This window comes from Salvelinus alpinus, chromosome 32, assembly GCF_045679555.1.
Source record: "Salvelinus alpinus chromosome 32, SLU_Salpinus.1, whole genome shotgun sequence".
Taxonomy (NCBI): domain Eukaryota; kingdom Metazoa; phylum Chordata; class Actinopteri; order Salmoniformes; family Salmonidae; genus Salvelinus; species Salvelinus alpinus.
In genome coordinates, this window is record NC_092117.1 from 21,508,856 (window position 1) to 21,529,372 (window position 20,517).

At 41.6% G+C, this 20,517-nt stretch overlaps 2 protein-coding genes across 2 annotated transcripts in view; one reads left to right on the forward strand and one right to left on the reverse strand.

The window, feature by feature from the left end:
- Nucleotides 1-1,047, reverse strand: part of LOC139562726 (uncharacterized) — a 35,153-nt gene extending 34,106 nt beyond the window's left edge. Inside the window, exon 1 of the mRNA XM_071380693.1 lies at nt 443-1,047. The gene's annotated coding sequence lies outside the window, so the exon portion shown is untranslated. The remainder of the gene's footprint in view (nt 1-442) is intronic.
- Nucleotides 1,048-5,891: 4,844 nt separating this feature from the next.
- On the forward strand, nt 5,892-18,817 carry LOC139562292 (SPARC-like). The gene is made up of 9 exons (XM_071379869.1): nt 5,892-6,020; nt 6,425-6,514; nt 8,705-8,777; nt 10,676-10,787; nt 10,890-11,008; nt 11,111-11,265; nt 11,796-11,908; nt 17,972-18,066; nt 18,371-18,817. The coding sequence occupies exons 2-9, from the start codon at nt 6,464-6,466 to the stop codon at nt 18,424-18,426; spliced, it is 774 nt and encodes a 257-aa protein (XP_071235970.1). The 5' UTR covers nt 5,892-6,020; nt 6,425-6,463; the 3' UTR covers nt 18,427-18,817.
- The last annotated feature ends 1,700 nt before the right edge of the window (nt 18,818-20,517 follow it).

Consider the following 20,517-nt stretch of genomic DNA (forward strand, 5'->3'; position numbering starts at 1 on the left):
TAGCCATGGTATATTAGCCATATACCTGTACCCCCTCGTGCTTATTGCTTAAATATACCAGTGACTAAACACAACAGTGATGAGAGACAGAGAACAACCATTTGAGCCATTGCAATGAGTCAAGTTCTGATTCTATGCCCATTCTAGAAAATATTACATAAAATAATTTACAAGTAATCCATGTATTGTACTTTATATTCCTTACTCTTCTACAGAAGGACTCAAATGATTACCCTGAGTAATGACTTCTGTTATTGACATGTTATTGTGGTTATCATGTAAATATTGTATATTTATACACGGTATCTCCTCTTTCCCTATCACACAGGTGACATGCGCTCAGAATACCATGGATAAAGAAAAGTACTACAGAGTAGTACAAATGGTACATTTTGAATTAGTATAGTGATAAACTTTTTTTTAAAGTAAAATGGACTCCTACCTGGAAGAACAGAATTATGAAGTTATTCAGTCAGGTTTCCTAGGGTCCACGGTCCAAGGAAGGCAAGTGTCAGATGAAGGCAGTGGCTGTCCTGAAGTTGAAGTTATCCTCTTGGTATCACCATCGCCAAGTTTGTTTCTCTATGTAAGAACAGTTTTCTTTAGAATTTGAACAATAAGTGGAAAACGCAACAACAAAAAATGGCAGAAAGAGAATTAAACCGAATTCTTGTTGATCAAGAAAACATTATCTTGAGTCTTGACGTTGAAATGTGGTTACAATTCAATTACTGAAATATGCCTAATGTAAAGAACCTTGGAAATAACCCCAGGTTTCGCTATAAACTCGTCCCCAGACACTTCCGCTTTTCGGCGCAATGGCCTGGGGACGAGGTTAGTTGCACTTTAGTCATGACAAACGCAAACTACAGCATTATCGTGTCAACACCGATACAATGTAATGATAACGTCGAATGATGTTCGGAAGCAACAGTCATACATATCCACGTGTCCGTGCCGTCAAATAATTCAAACGTCCATCAGAAAACAGTTCAGCGGAATTCTCAAAGGAGATTAGATGCATGATGCTTTATCATTCCAGCATCCTCTTCTACTCGATGGGCGGAGCGTTCAGACGTCACCTGGACCTCAATAGAGTCCCGCGGCGGAGGTGTCATAATACCCATAAAACCTAGCAGTCAAACAGGGAAATGGTTCCAATCGTTTTTCCATCTTTAATATTTCCCATAAGATATTTCAGAAACACTTAAAATAATGTCTGTGTTTCGTGTAGGCTTACCATGGCATGACGTTTTGATAACCATGTACTTCTCTCTTGGACAAGATTACTTTTATCAATATACTCAGCTCTATTTACTCTCAGATTTGAAAATGCTAATTGATATCAAAGTAGACATGCAAAACTACAAATCCCTGCAAGCTCCTGCACATGATCTCTAGCTGACACCTTTGCTAACAGGTATTGTGTGAATGTAAAATTTGAACAAAACAGTTTACAGAATTGTCCATTTGAAGAAATGTTGCCAATTTATTCATTACTACATTTAGCTAACATTAGATAATTAATCCAGAGATTCTAACCTTTGCCTTGATTCAGCAGTCTCGAACCGATCATCATGGCATTTGTAGTTCTTTATGATAGCCACATTAGCAGCTAATCAGCTTTTAATTTTGGGGGGGGTAAATACAGGTGAATATATTGATAAAAGTCACCTTGTCCAAGAGAGATTCACACGGTTATCAAAACATCACGCCAGGGTAAGTCTACACAAAACACAGCCATTATTTTAGTGTTTCTAAAATCCCCTATGGGAAAAATGAGTGTGGTAAAATGATTGGAACCATTTCCCTGTTTGACCACTAGGTTTTATGAGTATTATGAGTATTATTACCAAAATATTATTACCAAAATACTCAGAGTAATATTATTCATGGGCAATATTTTGGGTGGCAGGTAGCCTAGTGGTTAGAGTGTTGGGCCAGTAACCAAAAGGTATCTGGATCAAATCCCCAAGCTGACAGGGTAAAAAAAAAAAAAATTGCCCCTGAACAAGGCAGTGTTCCCCGGTAGGCTGTCATTGTAATTAAGAATTTGTTCTTAACTGACTTGCCTAGTTAAATTTAAAAAATATTTAAAAAATAATGACTCATGTTGTGGTACTCTATGGCTTGGCAACATCTCTAATCTCAACGTGTGAGATAACAAGTGATGCAAATTATTTCATTTTAGTAGAACCCCCATTTGGACGGTTCTTTAACAAAAGTAAAAGCCGTTAGAAATGTTGCATATCTTTCCCAATTTGAATAACTAGTCCACGTGATCGACAGGAGTCATGATTCATGTTTTTCTGCCTTCCCAAGCTTCGACCTCAGTCATTCTCATTAGCGCTGTTGACACTGACGTCAGCTGTCATATTTTCATCCTGCCCTCAGTGTAAATGTGCACGCTCACTAGTATGAGCTTTTACGCACGTATGGGATATACAGTAAGGCAGGCACATGTGTTATCAGAGAGTAAGGTATGTAAAACATTTGCATAAAAAACATAATGAAAATAGGGGGTTGGATCATTTCTGCACATAAATAATCTCAAACGTTCCTGTATACGTCCCTACCATGGTCCCCACCCCCCACCTTCTCTCTTTCTCTCTAGCTCGCTCTCTCTCACTCGCACACACAGACACACACACACACACATACACAGTATATGACTCCTTCTCTTCTCACATCAATACACGTACACTGAACAATTATCAGAGGGATAAAAGTGCATGTTTTCGTTCCACTCTTAGCAGTTACCTCTCAAATCCCCTTTGATGATCATCCATGTGAAGGGAAGCTTCTCTTCATGACATTTTAATCTAGTGAGAAACCTGAGAGCTCTCTGGTCTAAACGTTTCCAACCAATAAACGAAGGGAAGAACTTACATTCAAATAGAAAATACAATCATAAAAATGTAGGTTCTGTTGTGGGATCATGTACAGTACAATAAACCAAGTTATTCATGTAATGATATGTCTAATAAAATCTGTATAGTGGTCATGCATCACAATGACCACTAGGTGACAGTGTTAAGCTTCTCCTGACATCGCCCCCTAGTCAGTCAGTCATCTCCCCATCTCACTATCTTCAGCCCCCAACAAACTGTGTAAAGTGTGTCCCTTTATAAGGACTGAGGAAAATATTGGATGCTCATACCTAGAAGTTTCTCTGAAAACTGAGAAAAGCAATTGCTAGGGGCATCATATGTTTGTCCATTGTGATTACAACACTCCCAGGACCTCTATACCAGGAGCTGTCAGAGGAAGGCCCTAAAATGAAAAGACTCCAGCCACCCAAATCATAGACTGTACTCTCTGCTGCCGCACAGCAAGCTGTACCGATGCACCAAGTCTGGAACCAACAGGACCCTGAACAGTTTCTACCCTCAAGCCATAAGACTGCTAAATAGTTAGTTAAATAGTTAACCAAATAGCTTCTTGGAGTATCTGCATTGACCCTATTTGCACTAACTTTTTTGACTCCTCACATATGCTGCTGCTACTGTTTTTTATCTATCCTGTTGCCTAGTCATTCTATTCCTAGTTGTATGTACAGTTGAAGTCGGAAGTTTACATACACTTAGGTTGGAGTCATTAAAACTCGTTTTTCAACCACTCCACAAATGTCTTGTTAATAAACTATAGTTTTGGAAAGTCGGTTAGGACATCTACTTTGTGCATGACACAAGTATTTTTCCAACAATTGTTTACAGACAGATTATTTAATTTATAATTCACTGTATCACAATTCCAGTGGGTCAGAAGTTTACATACACTAAGTTGACTGTGTCTTTAATAAACATCTTGGAAAATTCCAGAAAATGATGTCACAGCTTTAGAAGCTTCTGATAAGCTAATTGACATTATTTGAGTCAATTGGAGGTGTACCTGTGGATGTATTTCAAGGCCTACCTTCAAACTCAGTGCCTCTTTGCTTGACATCATGGGAAAATCCAAAGAAATCAGCCACGGCCTCAGAAAAATAAGTGTAGACCTCCATAAGTCTGGTTCATCCTTGGGAGCAATTTCCAAACTCCTGAAGGTACCACGTTCATCTGTACAAACAATAGTACGCAAGTTTAAACACCATGGGACCACACAGCCATCATACCGCTCAAGAAGGAGACGCGTTCTGTCTCCTAGAGATGAACGTATTTTGGTGCGAAAAGTGAAAATCAATCCCAGAACAACAGCAAAGTACCTTGTGAAGATGCTGGATTAAACAGGTACAAAAGTATCTATATCCACAGTAAAACGAGTCCTATATCGACATAACCTGAAAGGCCGCTCAGCAAGGAAGAAGCCACTGCTCCAAAACCGACATAAAAAAAGCCAGACTACGGTTTGCAACTGCACATGGGGACAAAGATCGTACTTTTTGGAGAAATTTCCTCTGGTCTGATGAAACAAAAATAGAACTGTTTGGCCATAATGACCATTGTTATGTTTGGAGGAAAATGGGGAAGGCTTGCAAGCCGAAGAACACCATCCAAACCGTGAAGCACGGGGGTGGCAGCATCATGTTGTGGGGGTGCTTTGCTGCAGGAGGGACTGGTGTACTTCACAAAATAGATGGCATCATGAGGCAGGAAAATTATGTGAATTTATTGAAGCAACATCTCAAGACATCAGTCAGGAAGTTAAAGCTTGGTCGCAAATGGTTCCTCCAACTGGACAAATACCCCAAGCATACTTCCAAAGTTGTGGCAAAATGGCTTAAGGACAACACAGTCAAGGTATTGGAGTGGCCATCACAAAGCCCTGACCTCAACCCTATAGAAAATGTGTGGGCAGAACTGAAAAAGCGTGTGCGAGCAAGGAGGCCTACAAACCTGACTCAGTTACACCAGCTCTGTCAGGAGGAATGGGCCAAAATTCACCCACCTTATTGTGGGAAGCTTGTGGAAGGCTACCCGAAATGTTTGACCCAAGTTAAACAATTTAAAGGCAATGCTACCAAATACTAATTGAGTGTATGTAAACCTCTGACCCACTGGGAATGTGATGAAAGAAATAAAAGCTGAAATAAATAATTCTCTCTACTATTATTCCAACATTTCACATTCTTAAAATAAAGTGGTGATCCTAACTGACCTAAGACAGGGATTTTTAAATAGGATTAAATGTCAGCAATTGTAAAAAACTGAGTTTAAATGAATTTGGCTAAGGTGTATGTAAACTTCTGACTCCAACTGTACATATCTACATCAATTACCTCGTACCCCTACACATAGACTCAATACTAGTACCCCCTGTATATACCAAAGTTATCGTTACTCATTGTGTATTGTATTTATTATTACGTGTTATTACTTTTCTATTATTTCTCTGTTTTCTTTCTCTGCATTGTTGGGAAGTGTAAGCATTTCGCTGTTTGTCTACTACACCTGTTGTATCAGACGGCTACAGTATCACGGTCCGCTAATACTAGTAATTGTTTTATTCTTCAGATTTTTCTGGTTTTTGCTGCAGCACTCTCAGCACCTTTACTTCCCGCGGCTATTAGGAAAGGGGAACTGGTTCTCATTGAGGCTGGCAGTCCATCACAGACACATACATTTACAGGCCAGAGCACACATGGATTCAGCCAATACATCTCTCTCTCTCTCTCTTTACATCATAAGTCAAATCAAACCCCCTAATAAACACTCACAACACCTACTGTCTGTCTGAATTGCATTTTCTGTTTTCATCTAATTGAGTGATTGACTGATTGACTGACTGAAGGTGCATATTTTCTCTGAGTATTTTGGTCTGCTGATGTGGCCTATAAACAGGGGGCTATTGTAAACTGAAGATTAAGAGGAGGAGGTAGAAAGGAGGGGAGAGGAGGGGCAGATAAGGCAGGATTGTAAGAATAGGAGATCAAATAAAAGGAGGGAGAAAGTTTAGGCAGCAGAACTTAAAAACAGATACCTTTAAGGAACGGGTGTAAAGGAGAGGGAAAGATATGTAGCTGGCAAGACGCAGAACAGCAAGCGGAATAGCAATAGAGGATAGAAGCAAGCGAAACTCTGGTAAGATTTCTGAAGCTGTCTGGGAAAATGACTTGTTCCATATAATGACTTCCTCTGTTGATGGCTAATGTCCTCCTGTCCATGTAACTCAATCTGTCTCCTACAGCACAGTAATTGGAAATTATTGCTTTCTTTTGACTGAGCCTCGTTGTTTTTTTCTGGATTATTGGAATGACTGGTGAATAATGGAGGGAAATTACACCAAATAAGAAAATATGTGTATGTTGTCCAAGCATATATTGACAATCTCAAAGTTATATTTCTCTTTCACTCTTCCGTAAGGGTTATTTTACAGTGAATCATATGAAAGGAAATTGTTTTATTTAATTCATTTGATAAACAAGTAGTATACATAAATTGGCCATGTCACTGAAATAGTTCTGTTTGGTTTATTTCTCCTGCAGGACTGTTAGCAACTCTCTTCTCTCGCGTTCAGCCTGACTATGAACCTGCTCTACCTGCTGGCCCTGGCTTTTCACCCTGACCTGGCCATGGTGAGTATAACCTTTCTCCTCATTACATTAGGAGGCTGGGACCTGTTCGGGAGAGTGCAATGTTACAGAAGGTTCAGACAGAAATGTTACAGAAGATTGTAGAACAGATATAATTGTTTGTCTGTCACAGTCTATGGTCTGTCATGTCGAATAGTGAATGTTGTCAGCTCTATTCATTATATATCTATCTGCAACGTTCTACATTTTTGATCTCGTTAAATACGTCCCAAGTAGGACGGAAAGTTGGGACTTTTATACCTTGAAGAATGTTCATAGACGTCAACGCATACTTTTATATCCAGCCAGGCACCTGGTAAAAGTGTGTGTATAGCTGAGGAAATCACTTGGTATGTCAAAACAACTGAAGGAAAAATGGTAGGTCTTTACTGAAATAGGACAACCTTTCATGTAGCATACACATTGAGAAATTTTCCCACATGTTGGAATGAGTTGGAGATAAATCAACATTCCTCTGTTTGTTATTGAGATGGATTTGAGTTGGAGTTGTTAGGCAATAAATTCATGTTAAAGGAAAACTCCACCCAAAACTAGCTTTTGGTATTTGTGTAATTAGTCCAATGTTAATATAGTAAAAATATATTTTGCATGTCAGCAATCAAGTTTTCAAGATATATCACTTTCAAAATACAGAAATCATATGATGCTAAATGCATCATGCCAGCAGTATTTCTGTATTTTGAAAGTGATATATCTTGAAAACTTGATTGCTGACATGCAAAACATTTTGGGACTATATCAACAATGGACTAATGAAACAATTGGGCTTTGGGAGCTGAAGGAGCTAAAGGAGCTGAGGCCCCAGTATTTTGGGTCACAACCCACTGGGCACAGACGTCAACGTGCATTCCACATTATTTCAACGTAATTTCATTGAAATGACGTGGAAACAATGTTGATTCAACCAGTGTGTGCCCAGTGGGAATGCACCTGTTTCTCATCAGGTGCATTCAGGGCAGATGTGGGTCTGGCTCAGACTACAAAGACCATAGTAGTGGATTGAGGATAATGGGGATTTGGTGGGTTTGGAGCATCCCCCCTTGCAGTGGGGGCTGTTCTATGCCAGTCAGGGTTTCATACACTACAGAGGTTATAGAGGAGACAAGTCATCGATTAACATAGCTTCAATATGAACAGTGAAAGGACTTGAATTGGCTTGAAATTATTTGCTATCAGTGGCAGACTGTCAGGCATGTACAGATTTATCATGGTTGAAGATAAATCTGAAAATTTGGGAGAGGTTCTGACTGTTGCTTGGCTGTTATTTGTCTAAGAACCCAACCACCCAAAATATAATTCAACACAAAAGTCTGTATACAAAACAGAGCAGTTAAGTTGTCTACTCATGTTGAGTGGATAGGCCCTTCTAGAAGAAGAAGAAACGCACACCTATTTAGGCGAGGTGCTGGCTAGCGGAGTAGAACACTTAAAAATAAAGGAGAGCCGCACACTCTAGGAGCTCAGATGCAAAAATGTAATATCCTGTAACGTTCGTCTATTTCTTCCTCCTCCTCGGATGAGGAGAGGCGAGAAGGATCGGACCAAAATGCAGCGTAGGTGGAATACATGATGACATTTATTTAAACAAGACGAAACGGAGAATACTGACAAACTATACAAAACAACAAACGATGTGAACAAACCTGAACTAGAGAACATAACGCACTAACAGGAACGAACACATACAAGAACGAAAACGAAACAGTCCCGTGTGGTGCGACATACACAGACACAGGAACAATCACCCACAAACAAACAGTGTGAACAGCCTACCTAAATATGGTTCTCAATCAGAGGAAACGTAAAACACCTGCCCCTGATTGAGAACCATATCAGGCTAATTAACCATGAACCCAACATAGAAACACATAACATAGAATGCCCACCCCAACTCACGCCCTGACCACACCAAACAAATACAAAAACAAGGAAAACAGGTCAGGAACGTGACATATCCAACGTTTCGACAGCCAAGCTGTCTTCATCAGGGTATAATCACAAACACTGCGGGATGACTCGTTTATATAGTGTCAAACAATATGCTGTACTAGTACAGCATTTTCAAAAGAACACAGCATTAAAAGACAAACACATGTTCAAGGTTTATTCCATGTTACAAACTGATAACAGACTGGTCTGTCTCTTTTTGCTGCCGAATTCTATGTGTTTCAGGGAGGCAGAGCCCAGCGCAAACAATGGCAGGCTGAGAGCAGTCTGAGACCATATCTGGGTAGAGTGGACCCAGGTGAGATACAGTTGAAGTCGAAAGTTTACATACACCTTTGGCAAATACATTTAAACTCAGTTTTTCACAATTCCTGACATTTATTCAGAGTAAAAATTCCCTGTCTTAGGTCAGTTAGGATCAACACTTTATTTTAAGAATGTGAAATGTCGGAATAATAGTAGAGAGAATGATTTATTTCAGCTTTTATTTATTTCATCACATTCCAGGTGGGTCAGAAGTTTACATACACTCAATTAGTATTTAGTAGCATTGCCTTTGAATTGTTTAACTTGGGTCAAACGTTTTGAGTGGCCTTCCACAAGCTTCCCACAATAAGTTGTGTGAATTTTGGCTCATTCCTCCTGACAGAGCTGGTGTAACTGAGTCAGGTTTGTAGGCCTCCTTGCTCGCACACGCTTTTTCAGTTCTGCCCACACATTTTCTAGAGGATTGAAGTCTGGGCTTTGTGCTGGCCACTCCAATACCTTGACTGTGTTGTCCTTAAGCCATTTTGCCACAACTTTGGAAGTATGCTTGGGGTCATTGTCCATTTGGAAGACCCATTTGCGACCAAGCTTTAACTTCCTGACTGATGTCTTGAGATGTTGCTTCAATAAATTCACATAATTTTCCTGCCTCATGATGCCATCTATTTTGTGAAGTGCACCAGTCCCTCCTGCAGCAAAGCACCCCCGCAACATGATGCTGCCACCCCCGTGCTTCACGGTTGGGATGGTGTTCTTCGGCTTGCAAGCCTCCCCTTTTTCCTCCAAACATAACAATGGTCATTATGGCCAAACAGTTCTATTTTGGTTTCATCAGACCAGAGGAAATTTCTCCAAAAAGTACGATCTTTGTCCCTAGCAGCAGTGGCTTCTTCCTTGCTGAGCGGCCTTTCAGGTTATGTCGATATAGGACTCGTTTTACTGTGGATATAGATACTTTTGTACCTGTTTAATCCAACATCTTCACAAGGTCCTTTGCTGTTGTTCTGGGATTGATTTGCACTTTTCGCACCAAAGTACGTTCATCTCTAGGAGACAGAACGCGTTTCCTTCCTGAGCAGTATGACGGCTGCGTAGTCCCATGGTGTTTATACTTGCGTACTTTTGTTTGTACAGATGAACGTGGTACCTTCAGGCATTTGGAAATTGCTCCCAATGATAAACCTGACTGGTGGTGGTCTACAATTTGTTTTCTGAAGTCTTGGCTGATTTTTTTTGATTTTCCCATGTTGTCAAGCAAAGAGGCACTGAGTTTGAAGGTAGGCATTGAAATACATTCACAGGTACACCTCCAATTGACTCAAATTATATCAATTAGCCTATCAGAAGCTTCTAAAGCCATAACATGATTTTCTGGAATTTTCCAAGCTGTTTATTAAAGGCACAGTCAACTTAGTGTATGTAAACTTCTGACCCACTGGAATTGTGATATAGTGAAATAATCTGTCTGTAAACAATTGTTGGAAAAATTACTTGTGTCATGCATGTTCTAACCGACTTACCAAAACTATAGTTTATGAAGTGGTTGAAAAACGAGTCTTAATGACACCAACCTAAGTGTATGTAAACTTCCGACTTCAACTGTAAGTCTGCCATCATTAACCCTAAAAGCGCCAAATTGGTAATGTTAGCAAAGAGGCACTGTCTGTCAAGCAGTAACACTTTCTCTTTTATTAACCTTTTGTAAAACAAGTAAATGGTTTTAATTCCCCCAAATAAACATATCTTTTAACATTTGCACACATTTATAGTGAAATTTGATGTTTAAAACACATTGACCTTGTTTGTTTAGACTGCAAATAACCCCATTGTAGTTCTGTATCGACTGATTTTATGTTCAAAGCATGAAGTCTCTTCCACCTCCCTCCCTTCCTCCCTCCCTCTCCATTTATCCATCTATCCATATGCAAGTCCTACTATGTGAGCTTCTGAAGTGTCACAGTCCAATGGGCTCCTGGTGCCAGGTGGTGCAGGACAACGGAGTCCTCTTCCCAAAGTGTGTGTGTCCTAAGACCTGCCCACGGTAGGGCCACACCACAAACGTAATTAAGTTGTATTCAAGTGATAAAGAAAGGTGCCTTGCACTACAGTATGTCATTGTGCTTGTAATGACCTATGTGTGCAGGCAGGGGGCACCAGTGTGCAGTGTTCTGGGAAAGACCTATGGGAACGAGTGTCTGCTGCATAGAGAAGCCTGCCGCAAGAGACGTCACATTGGACTGGCTCATAAAGGGCCTTGTCTGGGTAGGACTCACAAACACACACAGTACTGCAGTACTATACCTACATAATACGTCTTCTTCAAGACCAGGTTCCACTTCATGCTTGATTATATTTGTTTCCAAGTTTCCAAGGCAAACTGTACAGAGGAGGAGTATGGCCAGTTCCCATACCGCCTCATGGACTGGTTCCTCCTATTGAGTCGCATGGGAGAGACCTACGCCCCCTACGCCCCGCCTCAGAGCTGCCTGAGCCACGCCCAGCGCTCCCAACTAGCCCAGGTAACAGACAAGACAGAGGAATAGGGCTGGGCTACTCTGGTCCTGGAGGGCTGCAGTGTCCGCAAGATCTACCGCACCTAATTACACTTATCATGAACTAACTTGAGGAGCATGAAGAGCACTTTGATTTGTGTTGTGGTGTGAAATTGTTACAGTTACCGGGAGCAGATGTCATTTAAGGTTAAAAAGCTCCTGTGTAGCTTATTGTGTGGTCTTCCACTACTCAGAATGAGGGAGCATTCAGGAACCCCAGTATAAATAGACTGTCAATAATCACTAAATGATTCAATAAGAAAGATAACTGGGTGGTAATATTATATCCTCATTCCTGCCTTCCTGACCTCTAGCCCTCCCTTTATCTATTCAACTAACCACATCTTTAACCCAGCTTTGTCCTCCTTCCTCCCTCTCTAGACTCTGTCCATCCTCCTTTTAGGTAAATTGGCATTAGGAGTGCTGGGTGAATAGCTCATTGTTGTCATTCAATATTCCTCTGCTTCGATGTCTCCTCTCTCTCCTGAATTGTATAGCGGAGGTTTGGCCTGCTGGACAAGAACAAGGATGGAAAGCTGAGCCGGAAAGACCTGAGGAAGCTACGCTACAAAAGAATGCCTCTAGAGCACTGTGCTACCTCCTTCTTCCAGTGAGCCCCACTCTGAATACACACTTACACTTAATCTTTCTTGTCCTCTATGCACCACATACAAATGATGACATGTCCAAATCCCATTATGTTTATCCCTGTCTTTATCAGTTGCCAACTGTCAACATCCTTTAATCTCAGTCAATACAGGAAATTAATTCAAATTCAACTGATAATTTGAGAATGTTATGGAAAAATTTGAAATTGGGGGCAATGACCTATTTGTAAAGAGAAGGTCAAATGATTTCCTTAGTGTAAAGGATTAAAATGTCAATCGCCCCCATTCCATGTTGCACCTCCCATCCGCATGTTCTCTCTGCACCCCATCCTCAGCAGACATCCTCTGTGCCAACCCCCTTCCTGTGAGCCGCCCCTCTCCCTCTACTACTCAGCCAACCCACCTCCCCACTCATCACACTCTCCTCTCTATCTCATCCATCCCTCTAACACTCTCTCCTCCATACCCCATGTCCTCATCCCTCTCTTTCCTCCCTACTAAGTCTATCCTCTCTCTCTCCACCCCTCTCCCGCCTCAGTCGTAAAGCTGGTGTGTGTTGCCAGTCTGCAGTGACAGGTTTTGTGGGAGTGGGGCTGGCTGGCTCAATGTCAACCTATTCCCAGCAATGATAATGTTTATTACCCACTGTGCTTCCCGCTGTGTGTGGATTAGCACAAATGGAAATGGTACCCTTCAAAGATAATGTTTCTGTGTGGGTGAAGACAAATGTCAGTCTGTTCATATTGTATGCAGATGTGTTTGTTTGCATAAGTTCTTTGTGTTTGTGTGTGTGTCTGCGTGTGTGCATGCATGTGTGTGTGTGTGTGTGTGTGTGTGTGTGTGTGTGTGTGTGTGTGTGTGTGTGTGTGTGTGTGTGTGTGTGTGTGTGTGTGTGTGTGTGTGTGTGTGTGTGTGTGTGTGTGTGTGTGTGTGTGTGTGTGTGTGTGTGTGTGTGTGTGTGTGTATTTGCAATAGTATATGTTTGTTTGTGTGTATTTGTATTTATTAAGGATCTAAGGCAGCAGCTACTCTTCCTGGGGTGCAGCAACATAAAGGCAGTTATATACATTACATTTCATACCACTTTTCACAACATATTAAGCGTGTGCCTTCAGGCCACTACTCTACTACCGCATATCTACAATACAAAATCCATGTGTGCGTGTGTGTAGAGTGTGTGTGTTATCATGTGTATGCGTGTGTCTGTGCCTGTGTGAGCGTCTCTTCACAGTCCCCGCTGTCCACTATGTATTTTTATCTGTTTTTGAAATCTGATTCTATTGCTTGCATCAGTTACCTGATGTGGAATAGAGTTCCATGCAGCCATGGCTCTATGTAGTACTGTGTGCCTCCCATAGTCTGTTCTGGACTTTGGGATTGTGAAGAGACCTCTGGTGGTATGTCTTGTGGGGTATGCATGGGTGTCTGAGCTGTGTGCTAGTAGTTTAAACAGACACCTCGGTGCATTCAGCATGTTAATACTTTTTACAAAAACAAGCAGTGATGAAGTCAATATTTCTTCACTTTGAGCCATAAGAGATTGACATGCATGTTATTAATGTTAGGTCACTGTGTATATTTAAGAGCCATCTTAAATTAAGTTAAACATGTATTGTAAATGTTTATCAGCACAGCATTATGACAGCATTTTCTATACTGCAGAGCCAATTGTAATTTTCCTAAGTCCCTCTTTGTGGCACCTGACCACACAACTGGACAGTAGTCCAGGTGCGACAAAACTAGGGCCTGTAGGACCTGTCTTGTTGATAGTGTTGTTAAGAAGGCAGAGCAATGCTTTATTATGGACAGACTTCTCCCCATCTTAGCTACTGTTTCATCAACATGTTTTGACCATGATTGTTTACAATCCAGGTTTACTCCAAGCAGTTTAGTCACCTCAACTTGCTTAATTTCCACAGTATTCATTGCAAGATTTAGTTGAGGTTTAGGGTTTGGTAAATTGTTTTTCCAAATGGAATGCTTTTAGTTTTTGAAATATATAACTTATTTTTTTGCCACCCATTCTGAAACTGACTGCACCTCTTTGTTAAGTGTTGCAGTAAATTCACTCGCTGTGGTAGCTGACGTGTAAAGTATAGAGTCATCCGCATATATAGAAACACTGGCTTTACTCAATGTTATAAGTAAATATTGAAAAAGGTACAGAGCCTAGACAGCTGCCCTGGGGAATTCCTGATTCTACCTGGATTATGTTGGCGAGGCTTCCATTAAAGAACACCCTCTGTGTTCTGTTAGATAGGTAACTATTTATCTACAATATAGCAGGGGGTGTAAAGCCATAAAACATATTGTATGACCTCTTATATACTATATTAGGCCCAGCCTTTTGAACTTTGGTTTTCCTAGATATGGCTACTATATTGTGATCACTACATCTGATGGATTTGGATAACTTTAAAGCAAATTTCTGCAGCATTAGAAAAGATGTGATCAATACATGTTGATGATTTCATTCCTGTGCTGTTTGTAAATACCCTGGTAGGTTGATTGAAAACCTGAACCAGGTTGCAGGCACTGGTTACAGTTTGAAGCTTTTTTTTGAGTGGACAGTTTGATGAAAGCCAGTCAACGTTAAGGTCACTCAGAAAATATATCTCTCTGTTGATATCACATACATTATCAAGCATTTCACAAATATTATCCAGACACTAACTGTTAGAATTTGGTGGTCTATAGCATCTTCCCACAAGAATGGGCTTTAGGTGAGGCAGGTGAACCTGTAGCCATATTACTTCAACAGTATTTAACGGTAGATCCTCTCTAAGCTTTACAGGAATGTGGTTCTGAATATAGTCTGCAACACCGCCCCTATTGGCATTTCTGTATTTTTTATAACCATGTATTGCTACAACTGTATCATCATCACTGTAAACTCTCCTTCCAGACTCATATTAAACATCTCCAATCCAAAATTAAATCTAGAATCGGCTTCCGATTTCTCAACAAAGCCTCTTTCACTCACGGCGCCAAACATACCCTCGTAAAACTGACTATCCTACCGATCCTCGACTTTGGCGATGTCATTTACAAAATAGCCAATACTCTACTCAGCAAACTGGATGCAGTCTATCACAGTGCCATCCGTTTTGTCACCAACGCCCCTTATACCACCCACCACTGCGACCTGTATGCTCTAGTCGGCTGGCCCTCGCTGCACACTGGCTCCAGGTCATAAAAAAAAATAATAATAAATAAAGGCTAGTTGAGAACAAGTTCTCATTTGCAACTGCGACCTGGCCAAGATAAAGCAGTGTGAACAGACAACAACACAGAGTTACACATGGAGTAAACAATAAACAAGTCAATAACATAGTAGGGGGGAAAAAGAAAAAAAAAGAGAATCTATATACAATGTGTGCAAAAGGCATGAGGAGGTAGGCAATAAATAGGCCATAGGAGCGAATAATTACAATTTAGCAGATTAACACTGGGGTGATAAATCATCAGATGATCATGTGCAAGTAGAGATACTGGTATGCAAAAGAGCAGAAAAGTAAATAAATAAAAACAGTATGGGGATGAGGTAGGTAAATTGGGTGGGCTATATACCGATGGACTATGTACAGCTGCAGCGATCGGTTAGCTGCTCAGATAGCAGATGTTTAAAGTTGTTGAGGGAGATAAAAGTCTCCAACTTCAGAGATTTTTGCAATTCGTTCCAGTCGCAGGCAGCAGAGAACTGGAAGGAAAGGCGGCCAAATGAGGTTTTGGCTTTAGGGATGATCAGTGAGATACACCTGCTGGAGCGCGTGCTACGGGTAGGTGTTGCCATCGTGACCAGTGAACTGAGATAAGGGGGCGCTTTACCTAGCATAGCCTTGTAGATGACCTGGAGCCAGTGGGTCTGACGACGAACATGTAGCGAGGGCCAGCCGACTAGAGCATACAGGTCGCAGTGGTGGGTGGTATAAGGTGCTTTAGTAACAAAACGGATGGCACTGTGATAAACTGCATCCAGTTTGCTGAGTAGAGTATTGGAAGCTATTTTGTAGATGACATCGCCGAAGTCGAGGATCGGTAGGATAGTCAGTTTTACTAGGGTAAGTTTGGCGGCGTGAGTGAAGGAGGCTTTGTTGCGAAATAGAAAGCCGACTCTAGATTTGATTTTGGATTGGAGATGTTTGATATGAGTCTGGAAGGAGAGTTTGCAGTCTAGCCAGACACCTAGGTACTTATAGATGTCCACATATTCTAGGTCGGAACCATCCAGGGTGGTGATGCTAGTCGGGCGTGCGGGTGCAGGCAGCGACCGGTTGAAAAGCATGCATTTGGTTTTACTAGCGTTTAAGAGCAGTTGGAGGCCACGGAAGGAGTGTTGTATGGCATTGAAGCTCGTTTGGAGGTTAGATAGCACAGTGTCCAAGGAAGGGCCAGAAGTATACAGAATGGTGTCGTCTGCGTAGAGGTGGATCAGGGAATTGCCCGCAGCAAGAGCAACATCATTGATATATACAGAGAAAAGAGTCGGCCCGAGAATTGAACCCTGTGGTACCCCCATAGAGACTGCCAGAGGACCGGACAATATGCCCTCCGATTTGACACACTGAACTCTGTCTGCGAAGTAGTTGGTGAACCAGGCAAGGCAGTCATTAGAAAAACCGAGGCTACTGAGTCTGCCGATAAGAATATGGTGATTGACAGAGTCGAAAGCCTTGGCCAGGTCGATGAAGACGGCTGCACAGTACTGTCTTTTATCAATGGCGGTTATGATATCGTTTAGTACCTTGAGCGTGGCTATAAGTCTATGCTAGGTAAAGCTCCGCCTTATCTCAGCTCACTGGTCACCATAACAACACCCACCCGTAGCAAGCGCTCCAGCAGGTATATCTCACTGGTCATCCCCAAAGCCAACACCTCCTTTGGCCGCCTTTCCTTCCAGTTCTCTGCTGCCAATGACTGTAACGAATTGCAAAAATCGCTGAAACTGGAGACTTGTATTTCCCTCATTAACTTTAAACATCAGCTAACCGATTGCTGCAGCTGTACATAGCCCATCTGTAAATAGCCAACCCAATCTACCTACTTTATCCCCATATTGTTTTTATTTACTTTTCTGCTCTTTTGCACACCAGTATTTCTACTTGAACATCACCATCTATCACTTCAGTGTTATTTTGCTAAATTGTAATTGCTTCGCTACTATGGCGAAGCAATTAATTACTTACTACTACTACTTATTTATTGCATTACCTCCTCATGCCATTTGCACAAACTGTATATAGACTTTATTTTTTCTCTATTGTGTTATTGACTGTACACTTGTTTATTCCATGTGTAACTCTGTGTTGTTTGTGTCGCACTGCTTTGCTTTATCTTGGCCAGGTCGCAGTTGTAAATGACAACTCATTCTCAACTAGCCTACCTGGTTAAATAAAGGTGAAATAAATAAAAAATGTATTATTTAAGTGAGTTTCAGAGATAGTCAGAATATGAATGTCGTCTGTTACTAGCAAGTTATTAGTGCCATGAACATTGTTTCTTAGGCTACAGTATGTTAATGTGGGCTATTTTTAGCACTTTTCTGGGATGCTAGATTGTTTGTATTGCTTTACTGGGAAGCCTATCAGCAGTATACATGACAATGTTATTTATGTTTGAGCTGATAGTGCAGGGTGAGCTGCACAGTGGGGCAAACCTCCTCAGTGCTAACAGTATAACTCTGGTTCATAGGCACACGATTACTGTATACAATAGCTGTAGGATCGACAGAGGCATTCAGGGGAGTTAGAGGGACATAAATTAGGTTACTTACATTGTGACTGCCAACACCCCTGGGATAATGTACATTTGCTGCAGCATTACAACAACGACACAATGGTAGGGATTATCTGAGCTGGGCTTGGGTCATTGATAAGTCATTGTCTCAACGCAGCCTTGAAATGTGTGAACAGATTCCAGGGGTCAAGATGATTTGGATGGACTCCGTCATTCCTGTAGAGCATCTTCCGTTTCCAAAAGGTGTCAAAGTGATCTATAAATGTTATTCCAACAGAGCTACAGTAATCTTTTATGTGGTATTGTGTATGTTTATTCTCTGCATACAGGTCGTGTGACCATAACAAGAACAGTAAGGTGACCCTGCATGAATGGATCTCCTGTCTGGTGGATCGCTCAGAGATCTGGTTCCACAGCTTCATGTGTGGGTCCCGTAACTTCACTATCTAAACTATGCAACATTATCAAATCAAATTGTATTGTATTTGTCACATTCTTCGTAAACAACAAGTGTAGACTAACAGTGGAATGAGTACTTACGGGCCCTTCCCAATAACACGTAATAATACAAGTAATAATAAATACACAATGAGCAACGATAACTTGGCCATTACCCTTAAATCCTAGTGAGTCATCTGTTTCGTCTTTAATTTAACTACATTTGATTACAGCAAATGCTTTGATTACAACAATTGATTATAGCAAATGCTTCTTTCTCTCTCTGACAGCTATGAAAATGGGATCCGGTAAGCTGTGTCCCATGAAGACTGACAACCACCTTTGACCTGGATATGAACACCTCTCCTCTCGAATTGTGTATTTATTCCTTGTTACTTCTCATTTTTATCTCTCTGCATTATTGGGAAGGGCCCGTCAGTAAGCATTTCAATGTTAGTCTACACCTGTTGTTTATGAAGCATGTGACAAATAACATTTTATTTTATTTTAATTTGATTTGTCTACATGTGCATCTGTTTATCAATGCTATCTACATTCTACAATCATCAGCATCAATTAATTATCCACTGCCAGTATCATATTTCCACTACTCCCTCTAACGGTCACACTCAGTACTGCATTTGTTTTTGATTAATGACATCATCTGTTTTGAGAAGTCCACTGTAGATTCGTCTGTGTGGAGAAATGGCCTGTAATAAATGTCTATGAGAATTGGCTACCCTCTTAGTGTCCATATGGGGATGGACGGAAGAGAGAGGGGCTCATTGAGAACCAGGAGGACGTGTTGCATGGATCAAGCATTCAATTACTGTGGAAGGAGAGATAGATGGTGAAATCCTCACAGAGACAATGGGATACTGTGATGGAGGGAGGATGGAGGGAAGAGATAGAAAAGAGATGATGTAAGGAAAGGAAGCTTAGTGTGAGAAGCCGTTACCAGGGAAGGGAACAAGGGATAATAGGGGGAGACGGGGGAAGAAAGAGGAGTGTGGTAATGCACTGTAAACGAAGGAGGGAAATAAGAAAGTGTGTTTATGGAAGGGGGGGTAATGCACTGTAAATGGGGAGTAGAGATGGCGGTGGGTAAAGTAATGCATGAAAAATGGATCAGAAATGAGAGAAAGAACAAAAGGGGGATGGAATAGTCTGAGAGAAGTGGGAGAAGAACTGTAACTGAGAAGAGGTTTTATGTTGTGGGAATAGTAGCCATGGCGTATGATATTTGTCAACAGGAAGCAGGAAATGAAGAAATAATGCCCTCTTGTAAGGTCAAAGAGCCAAATCATCAGCCCTTACACAGTCCAGTACATCATTTTGAGATATTTGATCTGATGCCTCAGCTTTTCCACAGCTCTCATTGTGTTTTGTTTCGTCTGTGCGTGTGTGTATTCTAAAAGTTCAATAGGGGATGTGCGTGGCCCGGGGTGGGTTCCTCGGTTCCACTGGTGTCTCTGGATTAATTATCCCTCACATTTTTCTTCGCCGGGAGGAGGAAAGATAGAGAGAGATATTTCAATATTCAACATTAGATACAGATGCTTCTCAGACACGGGGCAACAGAGGCTTGAGATTTGCAATGTGCCCAGATAAACCCCCAAAGAATCAAAACAAGATTTTTTCCCTGATGTCTCAGATTCACTCTCGTCACTTCTGATTAAAACGAGACCGCTGGAGGCAGTATCAGAGTTTTAGAAAAGAAGAGAGGAAAAAACAGACGGTGAGAGGAGCTGTAAATGAACAGATATAGGAGCGTGATCGGAGATCAGCCAATTGAGAGCAGGCTGTATGAACTAATGAGTGACCTGCACATCAAGCTGTTAACACAGTCACCACGGCAAGTGGAAAGGAGCTCTGAATACAAATTCCATCCCCCCTTCAATTGCTCCCCATCCCAGGGGACTCGCTCCTTTATCTGTGAAAATGAAATGTGTTGTTGGGGCCACCCCTGGAGGTCCCTGCCTCCCTCCCTCTTTGCGTCTTCATCCCCTACATTAATAGATTCCCACTCATTACCTCAAGACCTACTGCCCCACCTCCAACTCCACCACCCCCCATCCCCCACACCCAGGGGAGGGTAAAACTGATCCACAGGGCCCCCCTCCTGTCCTGCCCGTTGTCCCTCCCCCCTCTATACTTACTCACACTCACCTACAATCTTCTTCTCCTCTTTCTGTTGTCACATGTTGGATGTTGTATAGCTAGATCTTTCACATCCCCCAACCTAACCTTCTCCCCTCCCCGTGGTGATATGATCTGAGATGGTGAGATAGTGTATGTCTCTGTCTTCCCCCTCCCTCTCTCTCTTTCTCTCCCTTTCTCTCTCCCTCCCTCCCTCTCTCTCTTCCTCTCTCTCTCTCTCTCTCTCTCTCTCTCTAGGGACCCTCTGCCAGCTCAGGAGCAGATGGGTGGCTGGTGA

What these genes read in the sequence shown, in the direction of transcription:
- LOC139562292 (XM_071379869.1), top strand. Translation starts at nt 6,464, where the DNA reads ATGAACCTGCTCTACCTGCTGGCCCTGGCTTTTCACCCTGACCTGGCC. An exon ending in TCTGGGTAGAGTGGACCCAG is followed by an intron (nt 8,778 to 10,675) that starts GTGAGATACAGT and finishes TCCATATGCAAG; the next exon opens with TCCTACTATGTGAGCTTCTG. An exon ending in TGTCCTAAGACCTGCCCACG is followed by an intron (nt 10,788 to 10,889) that starts GTAGGGCCACAC and finishes CTATGTGTGCAG; the next exon opens with GCAGGGGGCACCAGTGTGCA.